A 13,579-nucleotide genomic window follows, 5' to 3' on the forward strand; every position below is an offset into this window, starting at 1 on the left:
GTTGATGTTTCTATCTCTCTCCCCCTCTCTAGAATATATATATATATATGAAATCAGTGGAAAAATATCCTCTGGTGAGGATTTACAAAAAAATTTGAATAAATAAATAAATATCATGATTCTGTCCAATATATTAGTTACATTCCTAGCTTTGTAGATCTGAAAACTCAGTAAGCCAACCTCCATTCCTTCTTCTAAAGTCACTCACAAAATAATTGAAACTTACTAGATTCTATTCTGTAGTTCATGCCCTCTTTTTGTAGTTCATGCCCTCCAAGACACTGATGGAAACTATTTTGTCCTTATTGTTTGCTTTGAAAGTGTGACTTTGCACTAAAAATTCTCCCCAATGTGACTTTAAGCTTTGTCGTTTCATTTCAAGTCCTTTCTGGAATACATTTACTTAATAATCACTTCTTCTGCTACCTTGGCTCTCCTCCCAGACTACTTCAGGTGAGATTGTCTCCTTACACACTCACCCCCTTCTCCCACCCCCACCCCCACCTTTCTCATGATGTTCACCCAGGCCTAATTGTTCCACCACCTTCCAGTTCTCTTTAATTTTTTATAACAATAAAAAATGTTAGGCACTCAAAATTCGCCCAATTTAAGCAATTAGATAAAATTTAAAATCACTTGCATAACAACCTCTAATCCATTTCTCCTCCCTTTTCTCCCAAAGGTAATCAATATCCTGATTGTGGTATTTATTTGTGCATGTTTTTATCTGTTTGCTACATGGTCATGATTCAAAATCACTTATAGTATTATATTTCATGTTTTTAAACTTTATATAAATACAATTACAAGCTCAATATTATGTTTTTGAGGTTTAGCTATGTCGCTGCATGTAGATCCAATTCATTTGTTTTCAGTGGGATAGAGAATTCCATTACAAGGCTATGCCACAATTTGTTTATCCATTCTTCATTTGATGGCCATTTATTATCTAAACAGTGCTACAGTGAACATTCTTATGATTAGCAATTTTGGCAAATGTACTAGTATTTCTAGTGTACACAACTCGGGGTGAAACCACTGGTTTGGAGGTTTTGAATGTTTTCAACTTTCTGATGTCCCACCAAATTGGTCTCCAAAGTGGTTGCACCAATTTACACTCCCATTAGCCATGAATAAGAGTTCCAGTGGCCTTACCTCACCAATGCTTGCTTTTATGAGATTTTTAAAGCTTTTGTCAATTTAAGTAAAACAGAGTATCTGATTATCATTAAAAGTTGCAATTCCCTCATTATTAGTGTAGTTGATCATTTTAAAAATAAGTTTATTTGCTATTTGTCATTTGGCTTTCCTTCTCCGTAAAACACTTATTTATGATTGGGTTTTGTTTTTCTTTCATTTTTCTTTTGAGATTTAAAAATATATAGTTTTTCTTATTAATTTGAGGGAGTTTTTATATATTCTTGTATTAATCCTTTGTCACTTATGCATCTCTTACTCCAAATATACCTTGCATTTCACTTTTTATTATAATAAATATTAATATCTGATAGGACAAGTATCTCCAATCCCTTCTTTAAAATTGCTTTGATTTGGTTGTGTTCTTTGATAATTTTGTATTAGGTTTCTCAAGTTTCATGAATGATTCTGTCATACCTTGATTGGAATTTCATTGTCTATAGACTAATTTGAACAAGATTAACATCTTTATGGCATAATCTTCTTATATGTAGATCTTCTATACCTATCCATTTATTTAGCTCTTCTTAAGTATCATTCAATAAAGTTTTATCATTTTTTTCTTAAGGATCTTAAGAGTCTACACATATTTTTTCAATTTATAAGTATTACATTTTTAGCTGAGATTATAAATGGCATCCTTTTTAAAAATTGTATTTCACAAGTATATTTTAAGGTGATTTTAACAGAAATGGCATTTGTGTAGTGGTCTTGTATCCAGTAGACTCATTCAGCTCTCTTATTAATCCTAATAATTTGTCTATAATTTTTCCATTTATTCAACAAATAAACTTTGAAAATAGTTTGCTTTATGAATCTGGGAGCTTTATAATTATGTATATACAAGTTTAGGATTGCTATTATTTCCTTGGAGAAATTTTTCTTTTATTATTATATATTACTAGAGGCCTGGTGCACAAAAATTTGTGCACTCGGGGGTAGGGGGTTCCTCAGCCCGGCCTGTGCCCTCTTGCAGTCTGGGACCCCTCAGGGGATGACCACCTGCTGGCTTAGGCCTGCTCCCCAGGGGATTGGGCCTAAGTTGGCAATCAGACATCCCTCTGGCAGCCCGGCACCCCTCGGGGGATGCCCACTTGCCAGCAGGAAGCAGACCTAAGCTGCAGTCAGACATCCTTAGTGCTGCTGAGAAGGCAAGAGAGGCTCCCACCACCACCGCTGTACTGGCAGCCATCAGCCTGGCTTGTGGCTGAGCAGAGCCCCCCTATGTGAAAGCGCACTGACCACCAGAGGGCAGCTCCTGCATTGAGCGTCTGCCCCCTGGTGGTCAGTGTGTGTCATAGTGACCAGTCATTCCCAGTCGTTCTGCTGTTAGGGTCAGTTTGCATATTACCCTTTTACTATATAAGATAGAGGTCTGGTGCACGGGTGGGGACCGGCTGGTTTGCCCTGAAGGATGTCCCAGATCAGGGTGAGGGTCCCGCTTGGGTGCCTGGCCAGCCTGGATGACAGGCTGATGGCTGTTTGCAGCTGGTCACACCTCCTTCAGGGTGGGGGTCCCCACTGTGGTGCCTGGCCAGTCTGGGTGAGGGGCTGAGGGCCGTTTTCAGGCTGGCGGGCGACTGAAGCTCCAAGCCTCTCCTTTTTTTCTTTTTATTCTGGGATTTATTTACCTTCTATAGCTGTCACTGGAGCTGAGAGCCGGCTCCAGCTCTGAGGCCGCCACTGGCTGAAAGCAGATATCTGGGTTTGTTTAGTTTCTGTAATTGAAATTATGTTGCCATCACTGGTTCTCTAAGCTCTGAGGCCTCGGCTGGCTGAAAGCAGGTATCTGGGGTTTGTTTAGCTTCTATACTTGAAACATTGTTGCTTAGAGTGTAGCTTAGAGCTGGGCCGCGGCAGGCGGGGAACCTTGGCTTCCTCCATCACTGGAGCAAGCAAGCCTCATGTTCACTTCAGCTGTGTGGCTGCCAGCCACCATCTTTGTTGGCAGTTAATTTGCATATCCTACTGATTAGCCAATGGGAAGCGTAGCGGAGGTATGGTCAATTACCATGTTTGTCTATTATTAGATAGGATTATATACTAAGCATTTTAATTCTAGACTAGAGGCCCAGTGCATGAAATTCGTGCACGGGGGGGGGGGGGGGGAGGTGGGTGCGTCAGCCCAGCCTGCACTCTCTCCAATCTGGGATCCCTCTCACAATCCGGGACCACTGGCTCCTAACTGCTCACCTGCCTGCCTGCCTGATCGCCCCTAACTGCCCCCCCGCTGCTGTCCTGGTCGCCCCCAACTGTCCCCCTCTGGCAGCCTGGTTGCCCTTACTGCACCCCCTGCCAGCCTGGTCACCCCCAACTGCCCCCCTGCTGACCTAGTCACCCCTAACTGCCCCTCCTGCCAATCTGGTTGCCCCCAACTGCCCCCCTGCCAGCCTGGTCACCCCACACAGACTGCTGTTCAGTTGTTTGATCATCCCTCACTAACCCCAGGCCGGCCTGCTGTTTGGTCCTCTTTCCGGTTGTTTCAGTCATGACGGCCCCTGGCTTTTTATATATTAGGATAATATAAAACATTTTAGCATTTTCTTGCTTTTGGCCATAACATTTTATATCAAAAATAAGGAAATAAAAACAAGAAATTAAACCAGTATTCTTGCTCTTATCACTTTTGTGTGAAATAGCTTAGGAAATCATAGCTGACACAATACACCAGGAGATATATAAGAGATATAGATATAATACAAAAATACTTCCAAAAAATTTATGAGGATGATCTGAAAAATTATCAAAATTATAAAGAGTGGAGCTAAACATTTGGATACAAATTAAGTCAACTGCAGGTTGACTTAATCAGGAATAACTAAAAGTTATAATGAGGAAAAAACAAAGATTTTTCCAACAGCAACAACAAAAACATAAAATGCACCAATAAACACTTAAAAGTTTGTGAAGCTTAGATGAAGAAAATAGCTAAATTAGTATTGTAAAAGAATTGAGAAATGGAACAAGCAAACAAAAAGATGTCCTTGAAATGAACCTGCTGTATATGAACCAATTATTGAAAATGAATTATTCAGTAAATAATGGTGGGAAAACTTGATTAGCTATTCAGAATACAATGTGCATATTTTCTTACTTCCATAAATATGAGATAGATTTAAGAGTTAAGTGAATACTTAAGAGATTAATTTCTAAAATACCAAATGTTAATGTTTTCACATATTTTTTAATCTAGAAAAAATATGGGTGAAATTTTATTAAACCTTTGATAAGGAAAACTTGAAGTGAAAAGAAAAGCTGCTAAAGAAGTTACAGAGAAAGAAAGGAGTTTGTGTAAATGAACATTTGCCTGTGCTTGGAGGGCCTCTGTCAAGTATTTGAGCAGTTGGCGATCCTGGTCTCCCAAGGAGACTGGGGTGAGAGGGAGACTACTCATCACTGTGAACTCTTTCTTTGTATCTTTTCAATTTTTGAACCATGTCCATAAATTTCATTTTCAAAAATATTAATAATTTAAACAACTTAAATTTCCCATTTGAAAAATGAAAATCAATAAAACCCCCAAAAGATTGACAGAGTTGACTACCTAAATACTTAGCATGTCAATAAATAGCAGCAAATAAAATAAAATAAAATCTAAAAATACTGAAGCATGGAGACACATTCATAAGCAATATGCCAAAAGTTGACTTAATATCCTTAATAGAAAAAGATATTGCACTAAGGGAGGACCAAAACTAATGAAGTCATCTGAAGAAAAATAGACATCAGATACAGTGGGCAATTCCTAAAGGAGGAAATACAAATGGCCAATAAACATGACAAAATATTTAATCTCCCTTCCTATCAAGGAAATTCCAAGTAAAATAGCAATGAGGTATTGTTTTTCACTGATCACATTAGCAAAACTTAAAAATACTTTGCTCTTGCAAAGGTACAATAGGCAGAGCATGTTTTCACCCAGCTGATGAAAGTATAAATCAGTAAGACCTTTCTGGAAAATAATTCTGCAGAGTGTATCATGAGCCTTAAAAATATTCCTCTCCTTTTCCTCAGAAATTTCCACTTCTGAGAATCTAGGCTAGAAGTAATCTAGAGTGTGGAGAGGGCTTCGTCCTGGCTGCTGGGTAGAGTGTTGTCCTGATGCGCCAACATTGTAGGTTTGATCTGATCCCTGGTCAGGGCACATACAAGAAGCAACCAATAAATGCATAAATAAGTGGAACAACAAATCAACGTTTCTCTCTGTGTGTCTCCCTTCCTCTCTCTCTCTCTCTCTCTCTCTCTCAAATCTTAAAAAAAAAATCTTTATATTTAAAAAAGGGATAGAGAGCTTTGTGTATAAGATGGTTACTGCAGCATTAGTGGCAATAGTATAAAAAAGTTGTTAGAGCTGGAACTTGCAGTGGGATAGAAAGCCCCATCACGTTCTATCTGATGGCCTCACTGCTCTATTATGCTTGCAGTTTTGTCAGTCCACGGTGGAGTTCCCAGTCAGACCGATTTCCAAATTAAACCAGTGTGCCTGTTTTTCACATTTAGATGTTTTGAAGGATCATATCATCTCTCAATAAAGATGATTAGGTATTTGAGGGAGAATTAGAACAGAACAGCATTGGGAAAAGTTAATATGGATTTGGAAGTTATCTAAGTTGAAAAAAGAAAGATGACATGATGTGTTTTATTGTGTACAAAGAGAGAAACTTATGATGAGAAGTGGGAAGGTAACTTGAAACATTTCACCAAAGTTACTGAAATGTCAGAGCAAAAAATAATGGACTTAGAAACTGAAATAGCCTGAAGATTAAACCCACTTGCAAGTGAATAATTAAATTCCTTTGGCCTCTCACTGATCCCTGTCTGTGTGTCTGTGACACATGGACCTGTTCCATTTGAGCACGTTTCCAACTCTGTCTCTTCCTCAAGAGTCAGTCTTGGAAGAAGGAGGCCCTGGTGGTATCGGGCCTTACCTCCTAGCACACAGAGTGGCCCACCTGTTTGCTAAATGACTCAGTATGTATTTTGTCGGACCTTTGAGGGATTATTTTCCGTAGTATTATTTAAGTGAAGGTTTTCTTCCCAATAGGATTACCAAACCAACAACAATGACCAGGCCGTGGTTGAGATCTGCATCACAAGAATCACAACAGCCATCAGAGAGACAGAGTCCATTGAAAAGCATGCGAAGGCCCTCGTAGGGCTCTGGGACTCCTGCCTGGAGCACAACCTGAGACCCTCCGGGAAAGACGAAGACACCCCTCACGCAAAAATCGCCTCTGATATCATGAGCTGTATTTTACAGGTATGTTGGTGTTTAACATCATGCTTAGTTGATACTGGCTTGGCAGTTTAGATGAACATGTGATGGCTCTGAACCAAGAGCCAATATTCTATAGTGTTTGGATACTGTCAAAAGATACCACAAACCATCAATAACTAAGCCAGACAGACTGGTCATTAATAAACCAAGAAGGTTCTATCAAGCCCCTGTGAGGCGTTCAAAGGAAAACCACAGCAAGCTCTAATTTGTTGGGAGAGATAAGACACATACATATAAAAAGCTAACAATAAAGCAATGTGTGCCAATATTTAAATGAGGAATATTGGAAAATGCAGAAAAGGAGACCAAAGAGGGAGTGGAGTCTGAACTGAGGGACAATGAGCTTGGAATATGTGGAGAGAATTGTCATTTTTAAGTGTATTTCTTTTTTTAAAATTTATCTTTATTGTTGAAAGTATTACAGATGTCCCCCATTTTTCCCCTCTGACTCCCTCCACTCCGCACGCCCCTCCCTGCCAAGCCTTCACCACACTATTGTCTGTGTCCATGGGTTATGCACACATGCATACAAGCTCTTTGGTTAATCTCTTCCCATCCCCCACCCTCTCCTTGCCTTCCCTCTGAGATTCATCAATCTGTTCCATGCTTCTACGTCTCTGGATCTATTTTGTTCATCTGTTTATTTTAATTATCCATAATAATAATACTAACCTGTTCTGATCATGTTTAAGTTCTCTCCTCTGGCATAAATATCAATTTGGAATTTTGGCTCAGCCACAAAACAATTATGTGAGATGGAATGTTGGGCAAGACACTTAACTTCCTAAGCCACAGTTTCCTCCCCGTAAAATGCAACATTGTCTATGACACATTTTACCAACCAGTGATGTTGATGGGTGCTTCTCAAAAGAGAATTATTGATCAAATAAGTTGGTAAACACTGAATTCAACATTTCCCTTTTGAGCTATCACATGCTTCATTGTATATTAAAGTCTTCAGAAAGTCCTGCAGTTAAGAAATCTGGTTAACGGATTAGTACAACGTTTTCCACTGCGATTCAGCCATGAAACTTTCTCCCCTCGCCCCACCCGAACACAATACGTATATGAAGAGCCCTCAGGACTTTGGTTCCACTAAGCACAGTTCAAGAACATCTCATTGTGTTAAAGCTCTGTGTGTAGCCGCTACTATTAGCTTCATTCCTTCTTCTTCTACTTTTTCTCACAGTTGTCTATGCTAAACTGGAGCATATTTCATATTTCACATTCAGTCCAGGGGCTGGTGAACTGAACAAAAGACTCTACACACATTATCACACTGGTTTTTCTGTTTTGTTTGTTTGTTTTTTATCTTTGGAGCTAGGGATGGGAGAAGTGGAAATGGAGAGTTCATGTATAATGAGAGCTTGATATTGCTTGGATATAGCAATGAAGACCGAATATATGTTCTTCATTGGTTACCTTGAATATGTTATTGACATACATCAGAAACATATTATTTTATTCCAAAGTGCCACTCCAAGGTCATGCACACAGAAAGCAGCTGCATGCTTCAGCTCCCGCTGCCATTTCAAAACCATTGGTCTAGACACGAGCACAGTGGCACCCACAGAAATGGAATGCAGGCCACAAACATGAGCCACTGATGTCACTGGAACTTTTCTAGTGGCCACATTAAAAAGGAGTACAAAGAAACACATGAAATTGATTTGATAACATATTTTCCTTAACTCAATATATCCAAAATATTATTATTTCAGCTGCCGGGGTTCTTGTTCAGGCATTAAGAAGGGTTCAGCAATCTGGAGAAGGGGCTATGTGTAACTTAATGAAGAGTCCAGAGACAAAGCATAATTTTGAAAGGCATATTGGGGGTCAGAGGAGCCTAGCTAAAGAAACTAAGATCTCCTCGTCTCAGGACCCCATGCTTTTTATTAACACAAATTGTCCTGAGGTGAGGTGGAGATATACACACCAAAGAGTAGGTTTCATATACACAGTCCATTGTCAGATTGGAAGTACTAGCCTACGGCTGTTCAGGTGTTTGGCCAGTAGGAGGCAATAACATGTAGATTAAGATGCCCTGAGCTGTCTGGCAGCAAACAATCATCCCATTTCAGGTTTGGGGAAATGCCCTTGCCACTCCAGATGATTAAGCCCTTGCAGTCATGCTGGAATTGGCTCCCGGCATTCAGCACGTAATCAATATAAAAAATAGTGAGATCTTTTATTTTTGCATGCTAAGTTTTATAAATCCAATGTGCATTTTAGCACATCTTACTTTGGAGGACTCCCCTTTAAGGGCCTCAGCAGCTTCACGTGCGTAGTGGCTCCTGGGGTAGCCAGTTCTAGAGAGTCAGGGAGATTTTCTGGATAGAGCTCACCTTTGGGAAAGGTTATGGACACTAAGCAGGAATTTCACCAAATAGAAATGGTGGAGTGAGCGGACATTCCAGGCAGAAAAAACAGCTTGTGCCAAAGTCCAGATCTGTGAAAGGAGACCAAGGTCAGAAGAGCAGGCTGCCCTTCCAAGTGCCCTAAATTCTAGTAAAAAGCGATGTTTCATTCTGGGTAAGGGGTTAGGGCTTCTACTTCAAAGTTGGGGGTGGGATGGGAAAGAGGAAGCAAATGCTTCTGAGAAATAAAAATGCCGAACTTACTGCTGGTCAATGACTCAGTGGCTCTGTAAACGAGTTTGTAAGATTGTTGAGAGTAGGGACCCAAGGACAAGCACTGACAGTTTTGGAAAGAGATAAAGAGAAGGACAAAGGGATAGGCCTCTTGGTTGAGAGGGACAAGAGACACCAGCCTGTAGGGACAGTGTGGGCACAGGGTGTTCTTAATGTGCCCTCCAAGGAGGCAGAAGGCTTTGTAATGGACAGTGGGAAAACCTAAAGGCAAACTTGTCCAGGCCACTCCTGGGGCTGTGACACCAGAAAGCCAGCCCAGGAAGCAAAGCAAGGCTGTGGCCACAGCACTGGCATTTAGCTTTCATCCAATTTTAAGGAGAACTATTTGGCCCGCCATGAATGCCAAAAAGATGATTTTTATCCTACTTGTAATTTGGGTTCTTGTGGGAACTGTGTATAAATCCAAATGACTCATATTCTGTTCTGTGTTTTGTTTTTCAGTAAAATAAAGAGTAGATCAATTTTCAAAAGGCAGCCTTACCATTTTTAGCTTGCATAACAATAAAAAAGAGCGATTTTCTCTCCATCCACCCCATCTCCCCAAACAAGCAATTCCTGCAGCAGGCGAAGGCCCACCAGTTCTTTCCATGTCCTTGGCTATTTCACTTGATATTTTTTTTCTGGCCATTTCATTGTCATTTCAAATTTAAATATGTTCACTCACACAAAAACTTTCTGTCTTAATTTTCCCCAAAATTGCCTTTTTTGATCTTGTTCCAATCTACCCCAAAGGACCTTTTTATACTCCTCTTTTAATGAGTAATTATAGGGGGTGGACAAAAAGTGGATTGTACAAATAAGTAATACAATAATTAGTAAACAATGATAGAAGCATAAACTCTCTGTTTCGCACACTCACAACTGTAAACCTACTTTGGCTGACCCCTGTATCGAATTCTTTTTATTTGTTCCTAAATTTATGAATTTGCCACATTAACCTTAAAATGATATAAAATTCCAGAATTCACCTGTTAGACATTCCTCAATATAAAATCCGTACAGTTGCGCAGCATGCACTTCTGGGTTCTGCTATCTCTTGCCTTAGGTGATATGCTTTTACCAGCCCACCCTCAGTCCTTAGACAAGGCTCTCAATCTGTCATCTAGAAAATAAAGGATGAACCAGATCACCTTCCTGTTTGAAATTCTGATTCCCTTAGGAGATGCTGAGAGGTAGACTAGCAAAGAGCTTTAGAGCTTGAGGGCCTTAGAATCAATGCTCTTGGTCTTACCTAAGTGAGAGAAAACTTATTTTATCTCTCTAAAGCTCTGTGCTGCCAACTGTAAAATGGGCATAACAACTTTGTTGCTCCTGAAGAACATCTTTTATTATAAAAGCTACCTCCCTGTGTGGTCTAGCCACTCTCTGGAAGTGCCTATCTCAAACCATAGCTTTCTATGACCTGGTTTTTATATAGAATTGGCCAATGCCTATTTCTTTGCCCCTCTAAAAATCATAAAGGGAAGACACCCTCCACATTAGATTGTAGGATAAATCCAAACCTGGAGAGGGTTGAAAAAAATTAAAATGCACCTCAAGGAGGTTATAACCATTGACATGGCTGGTCTGCTAGAATGAGATTCTAGAGCAGTTACAGCCTCTTCTCCAACCAAATCACTTAGCAGAGCTGTTGTCAAGGTAGCTCTGCATTTCATCTCTCTCATCTTTGCTCACACTGTTGATGAGCCCTATGGAGAGGGAGATTGCCCAAGGGGGTTATCTGGAGGGAGGAATCAGAATAATCCCCAAATCATACTGTTAGAAAATCAGAAAGTATCTGTTTTTCCTCTTTAGCAGGACCCCACTGACCATCCTCTTTGATCCCACACGTCGGTTGTCTTATTTCTTCTTCCTCAGTTATGTTGCATGAAGATTCAAAATCAGTCCCTGATTGGCATTGCATGCAAAGTGCTTTGGAAAATTTTGAGAGCATTTCCAATGCAACTCTTAGGGCAGGACTGGTTATACTGGTTTAGAAGTTTATCCAATAGACAACCCAGCTCTACCTACCATTCACATGCAGTGTGATCTTGAGCAAATGAATCTTTTTGTGCCTCTGTTTAGTCATCTGTAAAATGCAGATGACGAGAGTAATTGCCACATAAGTTTGTTGTGCGGATTAAATGAGTAGACATTTAAAAAACAGACATCAAATCTTTAGGACACAGACAGTGCTGCATGAGTATTGACTTTGGTGTCATCATAAGCATCATCTGCAGAAGACTCTAAAACAGCACTTTCTAAAAGGCTATTACTTTAATTACTTGTTATAGCCATTGTTCATTGCCTATGTCCCCCTCCCCAAAATATGTTTTGTTTTGCTCATGAATGTAGTCCCAGCACCTAGAACAGGTGAATGTCACACAGTCAGTGCTCAAAATAATATTTTTTGAATGAATGAGTGAGTGAACAAATGAACAAATAGTTTAAGAGAAGTAGCTGTTTTCTGGCTTCCACACCAATAGCCCTTCTTTCAGAGTGGGCCATGGTACTTATTTCTCAATTAGTGCCACATGAAACAGTGGCATGAAATGAAAGGAGACTGGGACACACCCCCAGGTTCCTGAGCCCCGCTCTGATTATGTGGCAGAAAATATACTGAGAAAACTTAGGCTTATGTGCCATCTACATTTTACAAGGCTGTGCTACTAAGAACCAAGCATTTTATATGTAAATCCAAATTTAGTTTGATTATCTAATCAATGATGCGGGATGAATAACCATAAAATAACTATTTTAATAAATGACATTTGCTATTTCTTGAGACTACTCTTTTACCGCTCTTACTTGAATTCAAGGCCAAAGAGCTTTTTAGTTGCTATCATTTCAGATAAATATCTCTTCTACTTAGCTTTATTCTTTTCAATCTTAAAACACTGGGAAACGTTCCCAAAGTACATTTTCAAAAGGAAAAATCTCCACCAAAAGCTCAAATTTGTGCTAATCTAGTTAAGAAATATAATTCTTGGCATCTGTAGAACAAGGGCCTCTTGTTTTGCTTCTCCAGGCAGATATAACCGTCCCCATGAACATGTCTTTATTTCTACCCTGCATTTCACTGACTTTATTCCCTGAGTACTGGGCACTGAGTTGTGTGTAAGCTGATACACATACCAGCCTGCTCACGTCTGCACTGAGGGGCAAGATCTCTCACAGGCTCTGGCATTAACAGCTCCTGCTAAAGTGGTTTATTTGTGTGAGTATTCATAGGCCTTTCTTGGCACGTGTGCCATTAGCATTCCTGTGTTCCAAAGAATCCTAGTGATAAGACAATTTCACCGGCCTGCGATCTACTGCAGCAACTTCGAAGTTGCGATCATTAGCAACTTCGTTCGCTTCATCTGAGAGCAAAGCTCAGCTGTTGGAAGGAGGTTGTATAGTACCTGTCAGGTGCTAGGGCCTGTGTCTGTCCAGCCTTATCTTCGCCTCCGGCTCCTCACTCATATCCCATTGCTGTCAGCCAGGGGTCCTCAAACTACGGCCCGCGGGCCACATGCAAATACAAATATTGTATTTGTTCCCGTTTTGTTTTTTTACTTCAAAATAAGATATGTGCAGTGTGCAGAGGAATTTGTTCATAGTTTTTTTTAAACTATAGTTTGGCCCTCCAACGGTCTGAGGGACAGTGAGCTGGCCCCCTGTTTAAAAAGTTTGAGGACCCCTGCTGTCAGCAGTGCCCCTGGCTTCTTGATACATTAGGAACTGTGACACTGTTTAGAGATTGTGAGCATTTGGTCACAATTCCTTAGTGTTTATATGAACTATTTGCTTTTTGCTTCATGTTTCCCTTCTCCTATCATTTAAGAAGTTTCCAGATGACCTATGGCGGGGGGGGGGGACAGAAAAATTGAGTGGGTTAAAGTTCTTTTGGGGTTTTTTTTATTTGTGTGTGTGTGTGTGTTAAATAATGATATTATACAGTTTTCAGGGAATTTTATACATTTCCCTTGGAACTACACTTTAAAAACTTTAACAGCTACCCACTCTTTTTCTCACTCAAAAACATCTAGAATTGTGGTAAAAAGAATATGAACAAATTGGCTAAGACATCCTGTTATTTCATTGTTGCTGGCAAGTGTTAGTCCATGTCCAAGGTGCAAAAACATTAGTTGCTGATAATACTGAATTCCATGGACCCTTCACTGTGCCTGTGCTCACAATTAGTTGGAACCACCTGAGTTGTACTTCCCACTGCAGCCAACTGTGGTTTCTCAACAAGGTGCAGGTAAAGTGCTCAGAGGCATAATCCTCTAATGCAGTGGTTCTCAACCTGTGGGTCTCGACCCCTTTGGGGGTCGAACGACCCTTTCACAGGGGTCACCTAAGACCATCGGAAAACACATATATAATTACATATTGTTTTTGTGATTAATCACTATGCTTTATGTTCAATTTGTAACAATGAAAATACATCCTGCATATCAGATATTTACATTATGATTCATAACAGTAG

At 40.0% G+C, this 13,579-nt stretch overlaps 1 protein-coding gene across 7 annotated transcripts in view; it reads left to right on the forward strand.

Annotated features, from left to right (window-relative positions):
* The window catches only part of VEPH1 (ventricular zone expressed PH domain containing 1), a 196,746-nt gene that overhangs the window by 14,315 nt on the left and 168,852 nt on the right, over positions 1–13,579 (forward strand). For all 7 annotated transcript variants that reach the window (XM_070406919.1, XM_070406924.1, XM_070406921.1 and 4 more), the window contains exon 3: positions 6,242–6,457. In XM_070406919.1, coding sequence (XP_070263020.1) covers positions 6,242–6,457 — 216 coding nt within the window. The remainder of the gene's footprint in view (positions 1–6,241; positions 6,458–13,579) is intronic.

The sequence above is a fragment of the Myotis yumanensis genome, unplaced genomic scaffold, assembly GCF_028538775.1.
Source record: "Myotis yumanensis isolate MYYU_CA2020_CCGP unplaced genomic scaffold, mMyoYum1.0.hap1 SCAF_2, whole genome shotgun sequence".
Lineage (NCBI taxonomy): Eukaryota > Metazoa > Chordata > Mammalia > Chiroptera > Vespertilionidae > Myotis > Myotis yumanensis.